Consider the following 26,540-nt stretch of genomic DNA (forward strand, 5'->3'; position numbering starts at 1 on the left):
ATCTCTATCTATAAATACAAATTTTATTGTTCTTGATGAATATTAAAAAATGTTTTGATACACCACAATTTTTTAATACAATTATAAAGTATTATTTTCAAATACATTTAAATATAATTGTTATTTATTTGTTTATATTGTGTTATACAATTGTTATTTATTTGTTTATAGTGTTAGATGTGTTTATAATGTTATTATTAAATAAATAAATAAATACAAATAATAATATATTTCTTTGCGCTTACATATTAAGAAAAAAATTCAAAAAAGTACTTTTCTTTTTTCCAAGCATATAAATGACATATAAATATTAATTGTACTGTGGTTTGTTAAACAAGTGTTTTTATTCCTGTTTGTCAACTAATATACAAGCACGTATCCAATTACTGCAAAACAATTACAGTTATTACTCATAACAGAGAATTTCTCGGTTGCTGTTGTATCTTTAGGAAACTATAACAGTGCGCGTGATTGCGATTATTATTAGTACAATGTCTAATTATTACGTCAAATGTATTTATCTTCGCAGGTACACTGAGTTTGTATTTATCAGTACATATTATAAAATTGCTATATTTTTTTTAATTATCTAAACACACACACACACACAGTAAATAATAATAAATGAAATCAGGACTAATGAAATTGTCAAACGTGAGAAAAATCAAGATTAGTGTTGCAATAGTCGTAATAAATTCTTTACTGTTTGTACTTTAGTGTTTTAAAATGTTCATGAACGTCAGTATCATTAAATTTTTCGTCAATTTAATTTATAACATTACGTACTCCGGCTTCAGTTAAAAACTATTTCAAGATTGATAAATATGCGGCATGCAACTCACAAAAGTTAGAGATTGTAAACAAAAGTCACACAAAATTGTTGTTAGACACTAAGATCTGTTACAAACTATACTGCACGACCTTTTCTCATATTTGTGTTTGATATCTACAATGTATATAAATAATTAAAGTAGTTAAATTGATTAATATCGATAAAAATTTAAACAATAGATGGTAGAAGGAGTCTGTTGTATCTTGTAATCGCTATTACTTTAATGTTTATATATAACTGTTAATATATAGTCTACAAAATAATAATCTGTGTTTTAAAAATAAGATATTCTTTTTTGGTTATTAAATAAAACTTTCTCTCTTGATGATCTCGTGATATGAATCGAGACTAATTCGCGTACAGAACGCGACTGTACAAAACAGGAAAAATTAGGAATTTGATCATGTTTAAAATGAAATAAAACTTCGACGGTTATTTCAGTCACAATGCAAATTTCAATAAATAAAGCACGTCGACAAAATTCAGTTATTTTTCCTCTGTCGGAAAAGATAAAAGCATTCAAGACCACATCGATATGGCGCAGCATGGTGAAAGCCAATAAATAATGTTTTTCGGAAACTTAAGATTATTTTCAATTTCTCTCTTTTTAATTAAAAAAATTATTATATGTAATTATATCTTAACCTACATAATATCCGAATATATACACATAAAAAATGATTTAGATATAATTATACAGAGTGTCCTAACGCACATGGGTCAATTCTCGTAAAAAGGTAAATCGAGATGAACATAAAAGTCCAATATTGTCTTGAGTTAGGGCTGCAAATAATCAAGATATTAACATATGGAATTCTCAAATAATCTAATTAATTTCTATCGTAATTGTGAACAGTAAATAATAAAAGCTTATCAAACATTCATAATTTTTTCCGTGTTATGGCTCAAGCGGATCGAGCTCTTCTCTCGGCGCGCTCTCATTCGCATAATTTGAAAAATTAATAGCTTGATTATTGGTGGACCTAACCAGACACCTAACCCAAGGCAATATTGAACTTTTATGTTCATCTTGATCCCTTTTACCTTTTTACGAGCATTAACCCATGTGCGTTGGGTCACCCTGTATATGACGTCATATACAATTATATATAATTATATATGATTTATATATATCAGCATATATAATTATATATAAATTATATATGGGCATCATATATAATTTATATATATTTATATATATTTTTATATACAGACTTCATTGTTCTTGCCAGGTTATATCTGAAGAACTGCAAATGTTTTATATGATTATATATAATAATATCTGATTGTATCTATTGAAGTTGAGTAATCATATATAGATATATATATATAGTCATATAAAGTCTTATATAGTTTCATATATGAAAGAATAAAAACAATGGAGTCTATATATAAATTATATATAAATTATATATGGGGCCCATATACAATTTATATATAATTATATGCTGGTGTATATAAATCATATATAATTATATAAATTTGGATATAATTATATATAATTGTATATGACGTCATATATAATTATATCTAAATTATTTTTTCATGGGTATTCATATTTTAAAGTAGTACACATTATACATATACATATAAATACACTAAATTAAACATAATATAATACTATTATAGTAACTTCATATTAATAAACTTTTTCAATATCTTATACAAGTAAATTTAAAATTTTTTAATATTATAATGTCTCATTTAAATAAGTTTCACTCATAATTATCTAAAACAACTTTTACCATCTGTTAATTTCCTATGTATTTTTAATTAATTACAGTATTAAACATTATTTATACTTTTAACATTTTTACAAGGAAAAAGTCGAGTCCAAACTAAATCGTACATAAATGTAGATACATATATTATTATAAAAAAATTATTAGAAAAGAACTTTAGTGATATAAGTCCCGTTTTGTCAGTCCATTATTCAATCCATTTATACTGATAAAAGCTGTGACACATGGACATAGAATTTCCTTGTCACAAAATAGTAATTTACATTATAAGAACTTTTAATAAAGTGCATATCGTTAATTTCCAAGAATAATTATGAAACTTTATGACGCACTCTATGATTCTCGCGCCGCTCATTATTGAGCAGCCTTTATGCGATAAATATAATAGAAACACGCTAATAAGTTTTGCAAACTTACCGCAATAAAGCATAGTCATTATAAATAGTTGATCATTATTATAAGGCAAGAAGTTGTTTATCGTTGATTTGCTATTAATAGTGACAGATAGTTAACGCAATTGCTGAAATTATCAAAATTTTTGTGTTCTCTCAAGTTACCATTAAGAAATAATGTTTTATTTGTAAAAAACAAAAGTTTTACTATGTTTTGTTTTGTTTTATAATTTTATTTTATTTATATATAATTTTTTAAATAAAAAAATTAGTTACCGTTAATCAAAATATTGTAAAAATAACAAAGACGTTGTTGTCTGTTGTTTCGAAATCTGTTTAAATTAGAATTCCTCCTCTAAAGAGACGATGTATAGCTATTTTATGAAACTTTTTCGTAATTAATTTATCTAATTTGACAACTTGTCAAGGATTCTGTTGAGCATTCGAATGTATAATATAGTCTCGATTACCGCCGCCAATAGATTAAGGAATATATTCAAAAGCGATGCTGCCGCTGCTATTATTGTTACTTCTACAACATCCGGTCGCTTCAAAGCCGACCTTTTTTCCGTATATCGATTTGTCCAACGTTTTTCCTGGTGGTTGAATAATGCAACGCAAGCGGTATTCGCACAGCACGATCTATATAATGCCACTACAAGATTGTGAAAAATTGCCGGGAATGCTGAAAATCGTCTTTAGTTCACTCAAACGCGACATCCGAATATTTGTATTTAGATAACGACTCTCTCTCTTTCTCTCTCTTTCTCCCTTCCTCTCTCTCTCTCTCTCTCTCTCTCTCTCTCTCTCTCTTTCTCTCTCTCATTGTATCGTAGTCCATTGAAAAACATGGTCACGCAAATGTTTCGTGTGCAGAGAAGAGAAAATATTAGTTTCCAATATTCATTCGCGTAAAATTACTCAATTATTTCTTTTGACTATCGATTGTAGACACATACGTATATTTCTATACCTGTATGCATATATACACATGCGATTGTGCGCGTGCGCGCGCGCGCGCGCGCGTGTGTGTGACACCAACACAATTGTAAATATTCTTTTCCCGCACAATAGGCATTTTACTCATAAGACCAATAATTTCCGTTACCAGAAAGTTCGAAGCAATGGAAACAGTCACGGTGTGCTAACTGTGATCTATTGCACTTGCAGAAAATGCTAGTCGCTGGTGTTGGCCGAATGGAACCTGGGACAATTATTCCAATTATTCCATGTGCCGTGACGTACGATTACCAACTATCGAGCCCGGTATAGAAATTACGACTACGCTATATTTCATCGGTTACAGCATCTCCTTGTTTACTTTAATAATGGCGGTCTGCATATTCATATACTACAAGTAAGTCAAGACTCGATAATGCGCAACAGATTTTTATAAAATTTTTTCTTGTTTATTACGTTACTTTCCTTAAAAAGAATTGGACTACAAAACAAACAGGATTTTCTTTTAATGCTATTTTAAGAAAAGTTACGCGCGCCCGCGAGCGTGTGTGTGTGAAGTTGGCATGCTTATTTTTTTGTACCACAAGTTTTCATACAAGTTCTATTTCCACGCGCAATAGTTCCTAATAATTTGTACAATAGTCCCTCTAAATTAATAAAAAATTTTATCTTACACTTTAAAAATACGAGGTAACAACTTTACACATACATTCGGACATGACATTGCTAATTCTCGGAGCGGACAGCTGAAAATTGTATAAACAGAATATATAAACATTTGAAAATTCTTGCTTTACATTGCACTCGATTTAATGTGTTTCTTATAATTGAGATTGCCTTAAACATCACGTTTATAAAGTTAATCTTAATTAAATATTCCAAAACTTCTCAAAACTTTAACTGCTACATCATTATATCTTTTTGTAGAGAGTTACGGTGTCTCAGAAACAACATACACACGAATCTAATGTTTACTTATATTCTGGCTGATTTAACATGGATTTTAACGACTGTGATGCAGGTATAGTATAGTATAGTAAAAATTTTACTTTTAAATAGTATTTTTAATTTTACACTGCATATATTTTGTATTTGTATATATTAATACATTTAAAAATATTTTTTCTCTGAGAATACCCTTCTCTCTCTCTCTACACACACATACACACACACGCGCGCGCACGAACGCACGCACGCACGCACCGCAGAAAATATTTTATATTAAGAAAAGCAGTTTTTTTTTTAGTTTTTTTCTTTTAAGTAACGGTTATCCCTGCAAAGAACATTTCTTTGATGAATTGATTAAAATACATTTATTGTTTACTTGAAACAAATAAAATTTACTTAATATAAACTTCTATGTACACAGAGAGAAATACGTACTTGAATTAAATATTAAATAAATATCATTTATTTAAAATAATTCAAAAATTTATATATCCACAAATCTATCGATCGTAAGTACATTAGAAGTAATAAATTTATTCAAAATATATTCTAATATTCTATAAATCCTAGTAATTTAATATTTTGATTAAGAATATTAAGTTAAAAAAAAATTTGATTTATAATACATATTATTTTTATTTCTATCTCTCTCTCTCTCTCTCTCTCTCTCTCTGTCTTCAATTCAATTTTATCATATTTTTCGAAAATAGTATAAGTTTTTTTCAGGTATATAATAATGGTTTTTGAAAAATTTGTGATAAGTATATTCTAAAACTATCAGAGAGAGAGGGAGAGGGAGGGAGGAGGGAGAGGAGAGAAGAGGTGAGTAGAGATGACAGAGCGGGGGAGAAGCGAGAGGGTGAGGAGGGAGAGAGGAAGGGAGAGAGGGAGAGAGAGAGAGAGAGAGGAGCAGAGGAGATCGAGAGAAGAGAGCGACTCGCAGAGAGAGGAGGGAGAAGAGAGGAGAGAGAGAGAAGGACGAGAGAGGGGAGAGAGAGAGAGCGGAGCGCGCGCGAAGAGAGAGGAGCAGAGAGGAGGAGAGCGGAGGTGAGCGATGAGAGAGAGGCGTATCCGGAGGAGCGGAGCGGTACGAGAGAGAGAGAGAGAGTATTCTTTATAGAAGAAAATCGTTATTTATTAGAAAGAAAAAAATAAATTAATAAATTAAGTAATCGCTTTTCTTATCAGTAGAATAGATATTTTTCTATCCGTAATGCTATTTCTAATTTTATGAAAAAAAACAATATGAAATTGATTCCAAATTCCGTTATTTCATGTCCGATTCCTTAGAAAGATTTTATAGAAATTCTCAACGATTAGGTAATCTGCAAGTAACTTTTAATGTTTATGCATTTATATAATCAGTTTTTCAACATCAAATTAAAGAACACGATATGGAAGAATGAAAAAAGAACAGAAAATCGGGAAGAGAGGAAGAATTGGAAAGTAAAAATAATACATTATTTTTTATTAATACTAACAAAGAAAGATGATCAGAATGTTAAAAAGCTTTTCCATCGGATTATTGGCTAGGCGTGTCACTAAATATGGTAAAAAATTTCCATCTATTCTTCTTAAATTGTATGCAATTAAAAGTTGCACTTGTAATGTATATATTACATTTATTATAAAATATTAATAAATTCTGGAAGATTAATTTGAATTGCTAAACAAAAATAAATCTGTGATCTGAACAACATCTATAGATTAATGAATGAAACTTATCCATCTGTTTTAACGCTAGTCCCTCTTATTAATGTAGAATAGAATAGAATCTTATTCCTTCAGCATTACAATATATAAAGAAGAGGACTTCCTCTTGGTTTACAATCTTTCCTAGCACACTTATCTTTTCATCTCTTCATTCATTTATCCTTCTATCCTAACTGGCCCGTCGCGTGGTCTTATTTAATATCTCACATAACATAATCCTTTCTCTTATTAATATAATTTTTATTCTTCTATATATCTCCAGGTGTCTATGCAAACGGATATACCGACTTGTGTGACATTCTTCTCACTTCTTCATTATTTCCACTTGACAAACTTCTTTTGGATGTTTGTCGAAGGTGAGTTAGAATTTTGTAAATATAACATACACTGCATCTACCTCTTATACAATATTATTATTGGTTTGGACAATTGGACGAGGGAAGAAATATCGTCGCGCAACAGCCTCTCGCTTGACGTGTTGCCGAAACATAAAAAGTAATACTTTCCGGAAATATCCCAGATAGCACAGCGAGAGTTCAAAAAGAACTCAATTCTATGTCACCAATTATATCACCAATTATGAATTCTTTTTGAATATTTTTTTATAAAAATAATACTTTTTGCATCTCAAAAAGATTCATAATTGATGACACAAAATTGAATTCTTTTTGAATCTCTGTGCTATCTGGGATATTAGTAAAAATCCACGCGCGTATGGCAAGGATTTGAGAATTACACGAGGTGTATCGTTTATCTTAATATTACTCTCGTGTTTTTAGGTCTATATCTGTATTTGTTGGTCGTGAAAACCTTCACTGGTGACAATATCAAACTGAGGCTCTGTCTAATGATTGGCTGGGGTAAGCGAGCGTTCTAGAATCACGGGAAAGAAAAGAGTCATTGAATATGCAAGACGTAAAATGTAATGATGATTTAAGAAAGAAATTATTAAACTAATAAATAAATAAACTCAGGTGTCCCGGTGTTCGTGATAGCTATGTGGGGAATCGCCAAGTCGCTGAATCAAAAAGTCATGAACCACCTCATGAATCAGACTAACCAGGTATGAATTTAAATGCGAACGTCTCTGACGTTACAAATACGTATCTGAAAGCAAATTTCCGTCTTCTGCACAAGAAATCTTTTATTTCCTGATAACGACATGTAATGAGCTGATAAAGAATGGCATCAAAAATACCGATCAAAATTTCAGTCACGCTTGCCTATTAACGCCATAGTACGTGACAAGGATGAGATACACGAAGGGAGAGGCAAGAATAATATTCACGTAGAAGACGTTGGGTGACTTTACGTATAATACATTCTATACACTTTCGGTCTGGATAGATGCTCGATACGCTCAATACGCGGCGCATCATCAAGTTGTTTACTTTTTATCACTCTCTCGCGAAGACTTTTTATTGGATGGCACGTAATGTATGAAGAATCGAAAGAGCGATCGTCAATGTATACATGTGTGGTGTGTGTGTAAATTCGTCGCCATGGAATATTTATGTAAATGAACATTATCAGGAAACGATAACTCTATAGTCGTTCTAAAACTGAATTTTCAGAATGTAAAAAATAGAGCATTATTTATCTTTTGTTTAATTTAAGAAAATTTTACTCTCTTAAGGGAGTTTCGCTGCTAAATCAAAATAAATAGATTTTCATAAAACTTTGTAGAGAAGTTCAAATTAGTGGTATAAATTGACTGTCAAAATTTCAGAAAGTTGAACTAGCTAGTTATTTAGATATATTTTATTTACATAGGTTCTTATGGAAATCGATGAATTTTCATGATTTTTCGGTTTTTATCGCCGTAGAAGTAATGAACAGGTGCTAGTGAAACTTTACAACAATACATCTTAGTTGTCCAGAAAAGTACCGTTAAATTTTTGAAACATGTACTTGCTCGTTTTTGAGTGAAATAATTGATAGGATAAAAGAAGTTTACAATAATCCCAGCAATACAGCACGTAAGTGTGGTAAATGTGTGCTAGTGATATAATATGAAATTACAAATTGTTGTATTTAGTTGACTAAGAGTGGTATAATAGTGAAGAATGTTTATTCTCGATAAAAAAAATTATTTCAGTACTGAAGGTGTAGTACTTTATAGGCGAATTTTTTTCTCATATTCATTATTATTAACTTTAGGCCATATACAGCAATAAAATGGTTATTTGAGTATTTTTTTTTACTTGAACCCTGTGCCATTTGTTGGGCCTGAGCAGAAGAACTTCCTTAATTCACTACCATCCATTTTTGGATACTTGCGTATCTTGGCCAGATCTCACCCTGATAGGAAGATTTTGCAAACATTGCACAATAATGGCATTAAAGATTGTGCTAAGATAATTCGCCATAACGCAACAGTTTTGTCAAAATATAATTCTTAAATAATATTTGTTAAAGATTAGATAAATATTGAAACATAAATATTTTGCAATTATTTCAGCATTTAAAATTAATATCACATTATAATCTTCAATATTTTCACAATATAATGCGGCAATAATGCAATAATAATGTGCAATATTTACAGCTTTTAATCTTCAATATTTAATTCAAAATTAATATCAAAAGGTATTACAATAAATTTAACAAATATCGCTTATTCACTAGACATTTAATAAAGATTTAAAAAAAGGCATTTTGTCTGACAGATTAGTTGCGTCCGTTGGAGAGTTAAGTATCTCATTGATGGTAATAGATCATTCCTACATTACAATGCACAAATATTGAAACATGCAATATTACACATTCCATGTTTCAATATTTGTGCATCATAATTTAAAAATAATTGGAGAATAATTTGAGTTTTTGTGCACAATTATATTTCTAAATGTTTTAAACATGTTACGACTGAAATATTTTTCTCAATTATTGCACAATTTATTTCTAAATTTAATTTTGCGAATGTGCTGTTAAGATGATTCGCCATATCGCTATTGTTATGCCAACATATCATTTCAAAATTTAATTGCGCAAACATTTATTAATGTTTTATAAAAGATTAATGTTTCTATATCTATTTTCTCAATTATGCCCTCATAATGACGGATTATAAATCTTTTACAATTCTTTTATCATACAATTTTATAAACCTTTTCCTATCACGGTCACGAGAAAAAATCCCATAAATACTTTTCTAGTGATAAAAAAAGTTGCTCTTTCCATTTATGACATTAGTTTTAACGCATAATCCCCGGAAAAATTAATATGATGGCTTTAATGGGAATGAAAGTGAATCCGGCTGTTTTCTTAATATTGCAATCATAATTCTTATTGACAGAATTTTTCTTTGAGTTTGAAAAACTACATGATGTCGTGAAACATTTCTTTACATTTTCGTCTCTTTTCACCCCACCCCTAATTCTTTTGTAATTCCATTCCCAAACAAGGGATGAAAACGGAATTCGAATTGAAATCCGAAACGAACATCTTCGAAAACCTCGAGAATGAAAATGACACAATTTTGTTATTTTTTCCGATACTTCAACTCTCATCCCCTACCTAAAAAGGTGAAGAGAAGTGAAAATGTTCACATCTTGTAGTTTTTCAGACTAAAAAAAAAAAAAAAAAAAAAAAAAATCTATCAATAAAAATTTTGTTGCAATATTGAGAGAACAATCGGATTCACTTTCACTTATTAAAATCGCCATATTAATTTTTGCGGGGGAGAGGGGGGTTGTGAGCGTTAAAACTATAATATCAAAAAATGGAAAGAGCAACCCTTTTTATTACTAGAAATGTATTTGTAGGATTTCTTTCTCGTGAAGTAGCCAAGATACGCAAATATTCAAAAATAGATGGTTGGGCCGTAATGGGTTAAAATTAAACATATTTAATTTGAGATTTATTGTTGATTATTAAACACAAAAAATTTTATAACATGCAAAATTATAAATTTGCAAATATATTTATATTTAACCAGACATGCAGGGTAATGAAAATGCAAATTAAAAAATAATGTATTACTTATTATTTTTTAAATAAATAATTATTTCTTTACTCATTAATTATTAAAAAAGTAATGCGTAATGAAAAAAATCGCATTACATATTAAAAAAGTAATGCGTAATTAAAAAAATCGCATTACTTATTAAAAAAGTAATGCGTAATGAAAAAAATCGCATTACTTATTAAAAAATTAATGTGTAATGAAAAAAATTGCATTACTTATTAAAAAAGTAATGCGTAATGAAAAAAATCGCATTACTTATTAAGAAAGTAATGCGTAATTAAGGATTTTCGCATTAGTTATTAAAAAAATATTTTTTAATGAAACCGTAATGCATTACAAAAAGTAATGCATTATTTAGAACTCTGCAGACATGATTCGATGCGCAAGAAGCATCAAGAAATGTAAATATCAAGACATTTGACATGATTCTTACCGTATAAGACAGTCGATGACTTGATCCTATCTTTAGTTACAAATACTTGTTGAATTTTACAATGTGCGTTAATTATGAACATTATGTTGATAACTCATCATCATGCTGGCAGGAAGTGACGCTTTGGAGGCATTGTCCTTGGATGATACCGCATCCATATGACTGGTTTTATCAAGTAGCCGCTATAATAGTCTTAGCAGTAAACATGGTGTTCCTTTTCATGATTATGCGGGTGAGTGCATTATGTCACTAGAATCTAATAATCTTAAAATATATACTCATTTTTCATTTTAAAGACTGAAAATTTATCCCCTTTATTTATATGTGTATAATCTTTTTTACATTTTATCTTTCTTGTGTGTATGTACACAAACTTAAATTGTTAGAATCTTTCAAAACGCGTGGGCGCGTTTACGCTACGGTTAATGTTTCAATTTAACGCAATTGGTGATTCCGTATCGAGAAGCATGATAAAACGGCAATCTATAAATACATGTATTCAGCGCGAAATTGCTTCTCCCGTGCATTGAAAGTCGTATCTTTCGGTGGAAGGAAATGAAGCGTAAAGCGTATACTTTGAGATAAAACAATTCTGGATAATCCCATTAATTAGTCTCAAACAATAAATCAAGTCTCGAAATCGTAATAGATTCGATCGTTACGAAAGTAAAAACGTTTCGTAACGATCGAATAACGTTCTAAATTGATATATATTATAAAGCTGCGTGTCCTGCAGGTGCTGATAACAAAACTCTGGTCTTCTAATAACGTGGAGACGCAGCAATATCGAAAAGCCAGTAAAGCTCTTTTGGTGTTAATACCACTTCTAGGAGTCACATACGTGCTGGTGATAGCTGGACCTACCGAAGGTCAAGTCGCAAATGCATTCTCCTATGCGCGCGCGATTCTGCTTTCTTCGCAGGTAAAAATTATAAAAAGAATTGCGCAAAAATTATAAAAAAATTATTTAAAAAAACTACTAAATTTACCATTTACAATTTTACACACCAGACACTACAGATGCGCACGCTATTTAACATTTCATTTTTTACTTTTTGAGAATAAGCTACAGCGATAATTGTATAGATAACCATCAATACAAATTGACAGCGGTCAAAATTCAATCGCAGTGACAGTTACTCTCATAGAAGTAAGCGCAGCAAGAGAACCAATCAGCGTCGCGGAAAAGAGATTTCATTAAATGTTTTTTTAAGATAGGACTAGACATTACAGACGAGCGCGATATCTAACTTTTTATTTTTTACTTTTTAAAAATAAACTACAACGATAATTGTACAGATAACCAACTATACAAATTTAACAGCTGTCAAAATTCAATCGCAATAACAGTTACTCTCGCAACACGAAATAAACGTAGCAAAAAGACTTAATCAGCATCGCGGAAAAGAGGCTTCATTACATGCCTTTTTTAAGATAGGACTAGAACATTACAGGCGCGCGCTGCGCGCGCGCTATTTGACTTTTCACTTTAAAAATAATAATAATTGCAATTTGATTTTCTCTATCTTTTGTTTACATTAATCAAACGTCTTCTGCAATTTTGAATAAAAAAATGTAAAGTTTGATTATACATACATACATACATACATACATACATACATACACACATACATACGTACATACATACACACATACACACATACACACATACACACATACATACATACATACATACATACATACTTGCATACTTACTGCTACCTAGCTACCTAGCTACACATTTATCTAGTTACGCTCGCTCGTTTGTTCCCTCCCTCCTTCTCTTTTTCACTCACTTACTCACTCATTCCTCGCTCACTCCTCGCTCACTCGCTCCTCGCTCGCTCACTCCTCGCTCACTCCTTGCTCACTCATTCCTCGCTCACTCCACGCTCACTCACTCCTCGCTCACTCTCAGTCACTCTCACTCACTCACTCACTCACTCACTCACTCACGCACGCACCCCATCCAAGTCGCTAACCCATGTGCACATTGCAAACAAAGTAAAGTTCACATGTGTTTGCAGGTTTCCAATACAATGTATGGTGACGGTATTAACACTTACTCATTTTACAAGTACACTGATAAAAAATGTAAGCAAAGACATTGCTTCGCTGTGTCACACACAAACACACACACACACACACATTTAAATTTTTGTGTACAAATTATGAATTTCCTACTTACCGACATTAAAAAAAAAATTTTTTCGAGTCGCCAAAAATCCTTCTTGCATGTTTTTTTTCACTAAAAGAAATTTCCAAAATTTGAACTAAATTGGAGATTGGTCGTTTTCGGATGCCAAATATTTTGTACATATTTTTATGTCCGAGTTTGTCAGGTATAAAAAAAATTATGATAAACATTTATGAAAATATTTAAAATAAATATTTATACCATTATTATAAAAAAAAAAAAAAATCAAGTTTATATACCACTAGACACCACAGACGCGCGCTTCGCGCGCGCTACTTAACTTTTTATTTTTTACTTTTTAAAAATAAATTACAACAATAAATGTATAGATAATATTTGTACAAATTTGACAGCTGTCAAAATTGCAATGACAGCTACTCTTGCAACACGAAGCAAGCGCAGCGAGAGAACCAATCGGCATCGCGGAAAAGCGACAATAAATTTCGAGAAATGCGAGCAATCGACTTTACATGCCTTTTTTAGATAGGATAGGATAGGATAAGATAGGATTAAGAAAAAAATTGAGTGTCTATCTCCAACCAAACAGTTTAGTTGAGATAGTTTTTTAAACAGCAACCAAATATCCCATTTCATCCCACACAGCACACTTTATCCTGAGGATATCCCCAGGTTATCGAGATATCCAATTGAACATATTGCAATCTCATGGATGTCCTACGGTTATTGCGATATCCCTCGGATATCTGGTGGATATTGCGATATCCTGTGCTGTGTGGGATATAACTAAATCTTTAGTTATTTCTACTAAACATATTTTTGTTTTGTTTCCTAAACTAAGTGATTTTGTTGTTAGACTTTACATGCAAAAAGTAAGCACTTTAGTGAGTTAACCAAATAAACTCCACAATAGTGAATTTTACTTTTACTAAAATAATAAATATATAATAAAGACGGTTTTGATTTTTTATGTTCTAAAATTTGAGCTTTATATAGTAAGAAAATATTTAATTCTATAACAAAACTCCTGACCAAAATTTTTCTATCTTTCTAACAATTAAACAATTTGGTATATTTTATGACATCGCGAATGATCTGTCGTAGTTCGAATATTCTAATGGCTGTTACGCCGAAGCTAGCAGTAGCGTGATTTTCATTTCTTTCGATGTGATGCAAATACAAGTTACGCTCACAATCAGTCGCACACATTTTTTGCAGCAATCCACACTTGTGGGGACAATTCGTGAAGATATACGGAAAAATATATGTACGTTAAAATATGTACGAAAAAATATAATGTACAATAATGTCATTAGTAATACTGAAAAGACTTGTCTTTTTACAAGAAACTAATTAAAAAGATAATTTTTGCATTGTTTCTATTATAAAAAATCAAATTTGAAGAAATGAGAAAAAAATTGTCTATGTATAATCATACATATTTTTTATTTATAGAATATCAAGAGGCACGGTAGTGTCTCGCGCCAAGTATATGCACGCGAGGCACTGCCGTGCCTTTATTACGCGAGATGCCGTTTGCGAGATTCCGTAGTTATCGGATTCTTAATAACGGCTGAATCAATTGATTTCTAAATAAGCTTAATAGATAGCTTGCATCCGATTTATATAACAAAAGTATTTCGTGGACAGATTCTTATATTATATATACCTGTACAGTAAAGTATATCTAAGATGTAATCAGATATCTTTGAGCTTACAATTTTAAATCAATTTTAAGATATCTTATTGCCAGATATTCATAGAATTCTACAGGACATCATTAATATCACATTACAGACAATATATTGTCTGTAAGAAGATACCTCTGCAACACTTGCATATAATATATGATCGGTATTAATAGTTAAACTTTTTATTTTAATTTGCTTCATGTATATTTCAAGATATAAATCGTAATCAATAAGATAATTTATACAATATATCTTAAGATAAACTTCAGACTCTCTTAAATATAAGAATTAAAGATAAAATTAAAGGTAAAAATCAAATATCACATTTTTGAGATAAAATTATCATGACTTTTTAGTATCTTGAAAATATCCTTAAGATATCTTGAAAATTCCTGTATGTCATAATATCCGTGACATAGCACTGTTAAAATATCTTATATCTACCGATCGTATTATATGCAAATGTTGCAGAGACAATATACGTGATATCAAGTAATAATGTTCTGTAGAATTCTATGAATATCTGTAACAACAAAATATTTACATTTATTTAATATTATAATTAAGTACAAAGATAACTGATTGTATCTTAAATATATTTTGCTGTACGGTTATTGAAAACAGCATATATACTCTTGAGGAAGAAGCTCGTTTATTTTTCAAAACTGTCGCAATAGAACGCCAAGAACGAAGACAAATGGAACTGGAAAGTAAAATAGGATGGCGTTTATAGTTTTACTGTTTTGATTATATCGACTCGAGATCCCTGACTATACGGATCCCAGACTATAAGATCCCTGCATAAAACGTCGCAATGAAAAGAATTTAAAAAATATTGACAGAAGATATTTAAAAGATATTCAATTGAATATCTTCAGAATTCGCATTCAATCGCAATAAGAAGCAAATAAATAAATGCGAATCTTCGTATTAAAAGATTCACTTCTTCTGCTAATGATTCAGAGGCATACAAGATCTCACGATTCTATTCTCAATATCACCACTGAAAAGTATTGGCCACGATCCAATCCGAGATTTTTGCAAAGCAGAATTCATGATAAAATCTCGTGAATGCAAAACACTATTTTTGAATAAGACATTTTATGCAGGAATCCGAGACTCACTCACTCGAAAAATGAGATGGGATATAGAGCGAACCAATCTGTGAATCTTTTATCAAATCGAAAAGTGACTTCTTATTTTTTTCGTTTCTTTTTTTCAGGGATTCTTCGTGGCGTTGTTTTACTGCTTTCTTAATACTGAAGTACAAAATACAGTTAGACATCATTTTGCACGATGGAGCACCGCGCGAAATCTTGGCACCCGCCGGAGGTATTATAACAATTGGTCCCCTCGTTCAAGAACGGAGAGCATAAGGTACTCGTTTCACGCGTACCTTATGTTAAAAATATCTTTATATATGTATATAACGCGAGATTGATTTTTTTATCACGTGAATCTGGTAATCAACATCAAGATCGCAGTCTAATTTCGAAAAACTGCTAGCTTTACGGAATAAATTCTTATCGCTGATTCGTTTGCGTTACATTTTTGGTTTATTTTGTAATTTTGGTCGCAGATTGTGCCAGCCGTCAAATCCGTATCGAAAGCGAGAGTCTACGGTAAGTGAAACTACTACTACGACAGTGATAGGCCTGAATTCCACTACAACGTTCCTCGATAAATCCAAAGAGGTTATCTCGGAGGATCTCAATGAATGAGACAAGATTCGCGAGAAAGATTTCAAAGCTATAGAAGTGACAAACTATACTGTTACGTGGTACTCTTGACGGGCGAACTAATGGCAGTTAGTTTAAAAACTGAAAATCTTCGAATTTTTCATGGCTTTTCAATGAGAATAATTTGTGAATTAATGATAATCATGTTCATATAAACACAATTTACACAAAAGAAATATTCTTCATAGTCGATATTTTCATATCTCGCCAAGACTTTAACATATTATTATTACGGTCTTGTTGAACTACGTACGACGAACTACGACAACACAACTGCGAAAAATTATATGGATTTCATTTTTGACAATCATAATACATGCCAGCGTTATAACTCGTTATCGACAATGTCGATTTGTAAAATATAGCAAAGATTTTTTTTCACTTTCTAAATTAGGAAATAAATCTTGATTAAGTATAAATCACACAATCCATCTTTCTTAAAAATATAAGATATTATGTAGAGAGATATTGTATTGCACATTTATTTACCAGATTTACCAGATATTATATTGCACATTTATTTACAAGAAAACGCTGAAAAAACTAAAATAACTTTTTTCAGTTTTTTCACATATTTTATTAATTTATACTTAAATACGAGCAACAAATTTATTTTTATATAAGTGCAAGAAAAAAAGATCTATATAACTTATTTTGTCTCTGATTTGATAATTGCATAACTGTAGAAAAAACTGTATTACGTCAGAATTTCAACCATACATATATAATTCATTATAATTTTAAAGAACTAAACGAGGCAGAACCGCGCGCGATAAAACAGGATTGTTCTGTAATATTAAATTTTAAATTGAATTTAACCGAATATTAAATTTAAATTGAATTTTGATTACAGGTGTCCCCATTTCTCTTACTTTATCATTGTTATATAATTCTTGTTATCATTGTTAAAAAGAAAACAATTTTACAAGGGTGTGTCGTAACGCAACGCATCCCAGTGAACACAGTAATATAGCAGCAGTGTAACAGCAATGTAACCGAATATAACAGGTTACGTTACTCTGAAATTACACGTAACTTACATGTAAGTTACAATTTCCGACTCAGCAATATAACATGTTATAATTACATGTTATCTAACCGTTACACAGCAGTTACAAAAAAAAATAAAATAAAATACAAATTTCATTTTTAAAAAATTATTTTTATCAACAGCACATACTACATTTAGAATAAATTTTTATTAATTAATTAAATTTAAATTATGTTATTTTTTATTTTATTCTTACTTGCCGCTGCTAGGTTTGAACCCGGAACCTTAGGATGACGAACCTTGTACTCTACCTGCTACGCCAATTTGACTCATCGATATGGGTACTTGTTATTGTCTACATATACCTATATGTTATAAACTGACGCAACTATATTATTTTTTATAAAAGCAATTAAATTTTGCAAAACATATTAAAAATAAATAGCATTAATTTATTTACTTATTAATTTTAAACTTATCTTTTTCCATAACCTTAATAATTTGATGGAAATTGCGATCTATTTAGCACTAATCTTTGAAGCGTTCAAATGATTAATTAGATGGTTAATTATATAGATCGTAATTCTAAGAAAAATTGAATAGTATACATTTATTATTTTGTTTTTGTTTAGCACATGATGAATTTAGATTTTGTGCATTTTTTGTGCGCAGTAATTGTAGACAAACCGTTATTTTAAAAAACATTATCTTTATAATAATTTTTTTTATTATCAAATAGATCTGTCATTTAGGATGTTATAAAATGTTGTCTGATTTCTGAGTCAACTACGACGCATCGTTCCGTAATAACACTGATACGAACGTGTTATGTTACGATTATACAATTTTTGTTAAATAACTGTAACGCCAAAACGATGTATAACAGCTATATCACTTGCGTATAACAAATATTACGTAACAGGTTATTTCCATGTTATATAGCACCTACATATCACAAGAATAACAATGTTAAATTACATGTAACTTCCATGTTATATTGCCGCTATAAAATGTGTTCACTGGGATTGCTTGGTCTTCCGTGTTGAGCGCTGAATGAGAAATAACGACAACTAAATAAAAGTAAGATGATAGCAACTTTTTTACTCTGTATTCAATAACGTATCGTGTTATAACACTCATCTAAGCCCCGCTTATAAATGTCACAATAAATATTTTCGTCCAAAAAATTTTGTACATGGAACATACCTGAGCAACAAAAGATATTGTTTGGCCAAAGTTAGTCAATATTAGGCCAATGAATTGTGCTACTAGAGTATTAGACAATTACATTTGTGACGATAAAAATTAATTTCTTTCCCTCCGCTTTCACAATCTGCTTTCACTTATATTGGTAAAGAAATTTTAAGCAACATTTGTCTTTAGCAAGAGATTAAAACTATCGTATACGTAAAGGAACATAATATATATTCTTATAAAAATGTAAAAAACATGTATCCTTATAAAAAAAATTACTGGTCAATTTAATACTGGGCAGTATTAAATTGATCAATAATTATTTATTTTATTATTAAAAGTACTTACAACAGTATTTTTAATACTAAAAATAAGTATTACTTACTGGCCAAATTTAATACTGTCCAGTATTACATTTTTATAAAGGTACCTTATAGTCTTTAAATTTCATAGAGTGAAAATACCAGTATAATTTTTTTTTTAATTTGCCACTCTAATAAGAGTTAAAGTACACTTCTAGAGTGAATTTTAACTTTTTATTAGAGTAACAAATTACTCGAAAAAAATTGTACCGACAATATTTTCATTATTTTAGAGTGATGTTTTACTCCGGGAAATTTAGAAAGTATGATAAACCTAATGCTAAAAACAATGTAATAAGCTAAATAAGATAAGTTTCCGTTATGTTATTCAAAACAAAACATCGATTATCCAAGCTCAAATCAAAAAAATACCGGGATGACCATATATCTCGAAAAGATATTTCCTATCATCCCGATACTTTTTATATACGTTGCAAATAATAACGTAAATCTAACAAATTGGTGATAATATATCGATGTTAATATCGGTGATTGCTTTCAAATAACATGTATGCATACATCATATATAGATTTGCAAACTATAACGGAACATATTCTGATATAATCTGATATTTATTAATAAGTATTGTATATATTCGCGGACAGAAATGCCTAGCCATACTGGACTGCGTTTAAAAACATCACCCGGGTGCTCTCGGGTATCATTTTAGCATTAACATTCGACATAAACAACACAGAGAAAATGATACTTAGGGTTACCCGAGTGATGTTTCTGAACGTCCTGCTGTAGCTCAGAGTGTATCTTTCTCTTTCCACACGTTTCCATATTAAAGAGAAAGACACACTCTGAACTAGTATAATTAGTAGAACTGCACTAGTATAGCCAGATATTTGTTCTCTTGTGTATCTTGAGTTTAATCATGTGCCCAGTAAATATCAACAAAAAAGACAAATATTTTAAACTTTCTTCCGGATTTTACAATTTATTATTAAAAAAAATAAATCTTAAGAAAATATTTATATAAAATATTTTTCTTCTTTTTGTTTGAAGTTTTAGATTCAATTTCTCAGTCATAATATTAAGTAGGTACAAAACGTATATATAGTGCAATATTATTTTATTTCAAATTGTATTTTAAAATTAATATGACCATATTCAAAAATATATTTCAAAATTTAAAATATTTTTAACGTGTTTATATAAATTAATTTTTCTAAAGCAAAGAAACATAATTGCATAATCATATTATGGAGTTACAAAAAAATGCAAAAAATTGTACCTGATAGTTAAGAATTTTATTTTCTCATTGCACATTTTTATTAAATCTATATCTCTTTCATACAACAAAACAAAAAATAAAATAATATATTAATTTTGTTAAAGCTCCGTATACATACACCAAAAATATACGGATGCATACATATGCATATCGAGCGACATGTGTGCGTATTGCGCGCGTACGCACGCGCGCACACATACGCACAAACCCTCCAAAATAAAAGGCTTATCATTCGTATAATTACTTTGCTACATATTTTTGGGCAGTGTAAATTTATATAATTTAATGTTATGTAAATTTAATGTTGATGTATAAAATTCGATCTTTAAGAATATGCTAATTCTGAGTTTTACATTTTACAGATGCATAGACAGATGTAATGTGTGTAATTGTCATCTAAATGTTTCATAAAGAAATATTCCGCTATGTACAATAAAATAAATCCATGTATTGTATTTATAAAAACTTTTGTATCAAATTTCTTCTCACATAATTTTTTTTGTATACTTTTCTGAGCATTAATTGTTTCTCTCACGATATAAAGTATTATAACGATATATATATAATTATTATAACAAAAATGTATTATATGTGTTTGTAAAACATAGTTATTCCATCATAGGTATATTTAATCCTAGAATATCAAGAAAACAAGTAAAATGTATATTACATTAAAAATGTACAAACTAGTTCAAAATTCAATGAATAGACATCCCCTACACACACGTGCGCGCGCGCACATTATGCTTTTTATATCCTATTTCTAAAATATTCAAAGTTATATATTTTTTTAAACATTTTTATGATTTTAATATTAAAATTTTTTTAAAAAGGCAACACAAAATTTATTAAATATTTCAATATTAATACACATATTCTCCTTATAAATAATTTAACTTTTTAGTTAATTAGTTCGTAGTACTTTTTTACCATCAGTATTATAAAAATTAATTAGAAAAGGGAAAAAAATAGTAGTATTCTAGGATAAAATAAACACGCATCTTTAGTAATCAAGGCTTCTCGTGAAATGTGTCCTTTATTTAATAATGAAGAGAATTATTATCATTATTATTTCTCTCTTTCTCTCTCTCTCTCTCCTCTCCTTCCCTTTCATTCTCTTTTCTCTTTCTAAAAAAAATGTCTGTTTATGCACATACAGTTTGATACATAAACGTCAAAGAAAAAATTCCAAATTCGCATTTGTACGCGTTTCTTTGTCATGCTATCACGGATCATTTAAGGAATAGAATCTGAGGTTGCAAAATGCAAAATAATGCTAGTCGAATAAATAAAAAAAAATTACAATAATTCTTTTTACACATTAATATTTTTATAATATTAAAATAATAATGTTTGTTTAATATTAACAAATTTTGTATGTACATTATTACCGTACACGAATACAGTTATTTTTTCACTATATGTATATTATATTAATATATTATCAAAAAAGTATTAAATTTAACTCTGTAATCTCATTTAATGATAAAAAATTCTTTGTTAAGTATCTAAAATCACTAAGATATATGTGTAAATAATTCAGATAATTATTTTGAAAAATTAATTTGTGATTCTATTAATACTAATATATAGTGTGTATAAAAAGTATCAGGATGAAATATTTTATCCCTCGACAGGATATTTACTACCGTTCTGATTTTACTCTTTATTCACATTATATAAAAGTACACACACACACACACACACACACACACAAGCGCGCGCGCGCGCGCGCACATTGCTTCTGTATTAACCTTAAGATTGTTTACTAATGTATATAACTACTAAAGTAATTTTTTATATAATTCTTTTTATATTGATAATATAATATAAATAATAATAAATATTATTTTTTAGCAAGTTTTGACAAAAAAATCAAACTTAATTTGTATAAAGGACTTGCATTGTGCATTTTACGATTTTATCTCTTTACGATTCAATGAAAAGAGAAACTTATAATCTAAAGAAAAAGTATTTTTATGATTTTGAACTAAAAAGAAAATAAATTAGATATTCAAGTAAAATTTTAAAAAAACTTACAGATGCAAATGACCACACGGAATGTAACGCGTCAAGAAATGATGCCCTCTAGAATTATTAACCAATTTTAGATTGGATACCTTCCATTAATATTTATGTGTGACTTTTTGAGTACACATATTTTAACTTGAATTACATACAATTCAAATCAATAATTACATTGTAATGAATAAGAAACATGTCATATGTAGATATCGTAGATATCGATATGTACAGTATAAAGTTTTGAATAATTTAAAAATATGTGAAACTTTTTAATTAAATTATATTGTAACACAGCAGTATAATTTGTTAGTATAAAATAAATTGGTTTATGATTTTAACTAGTGTAGATATATTTACATATATATAAATATAGAGGCAATATTTTTAATATAATTTAACAAATAAAATTTAATTTACGTTTTTCTTCTTTCTGTTTTTTAATTTATTGGCCAAGCAAAGTAAATAATTATTTGAAATCACACACAACGATATAAATTAAATGAAAAACAAAAATAACACTAAAAGTTAAGATGTTATTAAATAGAAAGTACCCATTAACTATTAACAAATCTTTACGTGTATATGAACATTTGTCTATTACACTGACAACTACATTCGAAACGATGTGACCATATTTTTTCCTCATTTCTTTTAATGAGATAAGAGCTAACAATATTTTGTACAAGTTTTATGATACAAATATATTAAGATAATTCAGTTATATACCGTACATTTTATATAATTTAGAGTTACAAGTCCTTACGAAGACTCAATCCTTTCTTGTACAAGGCAATACTCTTTCTCTTTAATGGCAATTAAAAAAAATCAGTTTCTCCTTTTCTTGCTAGTATTCCTCATCCTGTACTGGGAAAAATTAAAATCTACACTCATTTTCCCCTTCCATCTTGTACAGGCACAATGTACTCTTTACTGTTTATTTTGACGACATCAATCGCGAGGTGTCTTCGTGATTTTGATATTTTGGTTTACCATGAGTGAAAGGTAGATACCTGTACTTGATCATATGCTGCAAATAAAAAACGGATTAAACTGCATCCAAAAATAAAAATTGGATTATACATTAGAAAATAAATTTTTACGGGAACAAAAGAGTTTATTATCTGTTTGCATCAACTATCCTAAAAAGATTTTATTTCGTAAAATAAAACACTTATAATAACAGTGTTTAGCTTGAGATGGGAGTCTTTTTTCCAGATTTAGATTTAGAATAATCCTTTTTTTAATCATTTTCAATACATTACTATCTCACATAACTTTATATGTATGATTTGAGATGAACTTTTTAACATAGCCACTGTATTAAAATAAATTTTAAAAAAATAAATAACGTAATAACGTAAAAGAGCTTTTGTATAAAAGAATAGAAACTGCTGGCTGGTTGACTCCTTACCTTTATTTGCCTCTTCATTGTAATACAAAATAGTGTTATGAAATACATAACAAGTATTGGCCAGAATACTGGTATGTTAAAGCAATCGAATAGGGTGCATATCATGGCGACAATCGTAGATTTTGTTACTGAATACCAAAATTTAAATTCAGGTAATCTTCTAATAAATGGCCTGAACTCCTCATTTGATCTCGTAGGTAATTCTGGACCTTCTCCATCTGTAAATTTTCAATTATATTTTTAAGTTAAATTAACTTTTTATCTCTAATAAAAACACATTAAGTCAGAACAAATATAAAATGTAAAAATTACATAAATTATATTTTCATCTATTAAATCTGTTCAACCTTAATTTACATTTTACCATTAAATTGAGTTATATTTTTAGTTTAAAGTATTACTATGTGAATTTCTTTCTATATATAAATTTATAAAACAATATTGTATAGAAACTCTAAAAGTGGTCTAACTGATCATTTACCATCAAAATCCATGGCAGGATCAATTTTTGGAGTAAGGAATGCTATGAATAAATTGAGGTGATAAATTCCTAGGGCATACGTGACGATATACCACCCCTGAAAACACAAAAATGTTTCTGAATCATCATGTAACACGAAAAATCAAGTTTATGCAATAGAGAATATCATACCTGAGAGATAAATATACGAAGAATAAAAATTACTAATAAAACTAAAGCAAATATCCATCGCGATATTACATGGGGAGTCCATAGATCTAAATATCTTTGATATATCTGCAACGAAAAGATTTCATAAATTAAAAAAAATACTAGATAATGCACACAAAAATAGAGATTGAATAAAAGTATGTTAATAAAAATCAGGTCTAAATGCTGACAAAATAAAAAATAACAAAGTGCAGGGAATAGTTTTATATATGAAGATTGGAAAATAATAATCCTGAATCTCTTTGATATTTTCTCATATCACATGCCATCATTTGGCATAATATTCTTTAATAGAACAAAATAAAAGAAAAAATTAATATTACGCATAAAGTATTAAATACTAGAAATTATTTATTTGTACAATTATAAGTTAATATTAACCTGTGATATTCTTATCACTCCTTGGCTAAAAACATTTTTTCTTCCTGAACCTCCCAAGTCTTCATCCTGCATCATTCTTTCTTACTAAAAACAAAAGATTTTATCGCAATATAAATTAATACAAACCAGCTTTATTAAATTTCATTCATAGAAAACTTTGTTATGTATATACAAATAAAACTATACGAATGTTTATGAAAATTAATATGTATATATCAAGAATGTAGTTGAGGTATATATTTGATTCGAGTTTCTGTTCAACTAGTACTTTAATTTTTTATAAAAAAAGATATAATAAAAATGTTTTCAAAATGCCAACAATGTTTTTTCAGTAGAAAGTGAGAAGTCTTTAAAAAGATTCCTTGTGACCTTTACAAATTTTACATAGCTATTTAAATATAATTTCTCACAAATATCAACCATCACTTGGCATGCTCGACGTATTGTTAAAATTGATATTCTGAGATTGATTATTCTAATCGAATATTTACATATAAATTTTAATTATTTCGAATTCATTAAAAATGAGAAAATTAAAAAGAGAATTGCGAATAACAACTCTTTTTATAAACTTATCCATTACACCCTGAAGTTAGCAATATTCCCGAATTTAAGGTTGCATTGGTTGCAATAGAGTTGATTAAATAAATTTTTTGATAAGTTGATCATACATAAATATGTGCAGTCTACACAACTATACATAATAAAGTCGAGAAAAAAAAACTCGCAATATGTCTATCGAAAGTTTTCTGTACTGTACCGAGTAACGATATTAGGTGACATGGCACAGCAAGTGCTATATTAACCTAACCTAACCTAATATCTCACATTTACACTAATGACGAAATATCGGACAATATCGCGAAGAAACGCATCGCGCGATCATTTACCTGTGATATTTTTCTTCGCCGTCTTTTCCACTTTTTTGCGCACACAATTCCTGCCTCGCACTAAATATTTTCTTAAAAGAAAAAATGTATATATACGTATATATTATATATAACACGTCACAATCGTAATGGCATACTGTTAGATTAATTGTGTAAACTGTTGGAGAATTTTGTCAGAATTTTACCAGATGAGAATGACGAAGCGAAGAAAATGCCGCTGAACACCGCTGAACCAACCACTAACCACGACGACTAGCACGGCGCGCAAGGCACGCATGGTAATTGCACGATCTCCCCGGACCAGCGTTGCCAATTGCTTGATAATCACAGACTATGCTCTAGTTTGGGTGCGTTCCGAAATCTACTGCCAGTACCAGAGAGGAACCTGAGAGCGGCCACCGTGGCTTTTTTCGTGCGACCAATATTTGACTAGCATCAGCGCCAAACGTGGATGTAAAGCCCGTTCTACATTAATTGCAGTCGCCAGTTGTAATTTGCAACACCCAATAAATGTCGAGCTTTAACTAGAAACTAAGCGCCTATTGGATGTCGCAAGTCGCAACTAGCTGCTTGCGATTAATGTAAAACAGACTTTACATCCACGTTTGGCGCTGATGCTAGTCAAATATCGGTCGCACGAAAAAGGCCGCGGTGGCCGCTCTCAGGTTTCTCTCTGCCAGTACTGATAGTACTGTTTTTTCGTTCCGAAATCGTTTTCAGCGTGCTGTCAGCAACTGTAAATTACTATCTATTCTACAAAAATAGACCCTAGGGAATTA

The 26,540-nt window shown here is 29.7% G+C and overlaps 2 protein-coding genes across 16 annotated transcripts in view; one reads left to right on the forward strand and one right to left on the reverse strand.

Annotated features, from left to right (window-relative positions):
• Positions 1-17,041, forward strand: part of LOC105836546 (diuretic hormone receptor) — a 60,454-nt gene extending 43,413 nt beyond the window's left edge. For 13 of the 14 annotated variants that reach the window (XM_036294010.1, XM_036294012.1, XM_036294014.1 and 10 more), the window contains 9 exons: positions 4,137-4,323; positions 4,854-4,947; positions 6,850-6,943; positions 7,367-7,447; positions 7,562-7,650; positions 11,103-11,222; positions 11,727-11,912; positions 16,059-16,213; positions 16,416-17,041. In XM_036294010.1, coding sequence (XP_036149903.1) covers positions 4,137-4,323; positions 4,854-4,947; positions 6,850-6,943; positions 7,367-7,447; positions 7,562-7,650; positions 11,103-11,222; positions 11,727-11,912; positions 16,059-16,213; positions 16,416-16,557 — 1,148 coding nt within the window. In that variant the 3' untranslated portion in view covers positions 16,558-17,041. The remainder of the gene's footprint in view (positions 1-4,136; positions 4,324-4,853; positions 4,948-6,849; positions 6,944-7,366; positions 7,448-7,561; positions 7,651-11,102; positions 11,223-11,726; positions 11,913-16,058; positions 16,214-16,415) is intronic. The other variant, XM_036294024.1, reaches the window with a different exon arrangement.
• A 5,906-nt stretch (positions 17,042-22,947) lies between these two features.
• Positions 22,948-26,059, reverse strand: LOC105829640 (protein RER1). 2 transcript variants are annotated; one of them, XM_012668659.3, is made up of 7 exons: positions 25,947-26,059; positions 25,762-25,832; positions 24,872-24,955; positions 24,452-24,556; positions 24,281-24,377; positions 23,800-24,017; positions 23,294-23,415 (listed from the first exon to the last, which is right to left on the reverse strand). In XM_012668659.3, the coding sequence occupies exons 3-7, from the start codon at positions 24,944-24,946 to the stop codon at positions 23,323-23,325; spliced, it is 588 nt and encodes a 195-aa protein (XP_012524113.1). In that variant the 5' UTR covers positions 24,947-24,955; positions 25,762-25,832; positions 25,947-26,059; the 3' UTR covers positions 23,294-23,322. The 2 variants fall into 2 exon arrangements, with proteins under 2 accessions (XP_036149918.1, XP_012524113.1); XM_036294025.1 differs by lacking the exon at positions 25,947-26,059 and having other exon boundaries at positions 22,948-23,415; positions 25,762-25,931.
• Positions 26,060-26,540: the final 481 nt, after the last annotated feature.

The sequence above is a fragment of the Monomorium pharaonis genome, chromosome 11 (genome assembly GCF_013373865.1).
Source record: "Monomorium pharaonis isolate MP-MQ-018 chromosome 11, ASM1337386v2, whole genome shotgun sequence".
Lineage (NCBI taxonomy): Eukaryota > Metazoa > Arthropoda > Insecta > Hymenoptera > Formicidae > Monomorium > Monomorium pharaonis.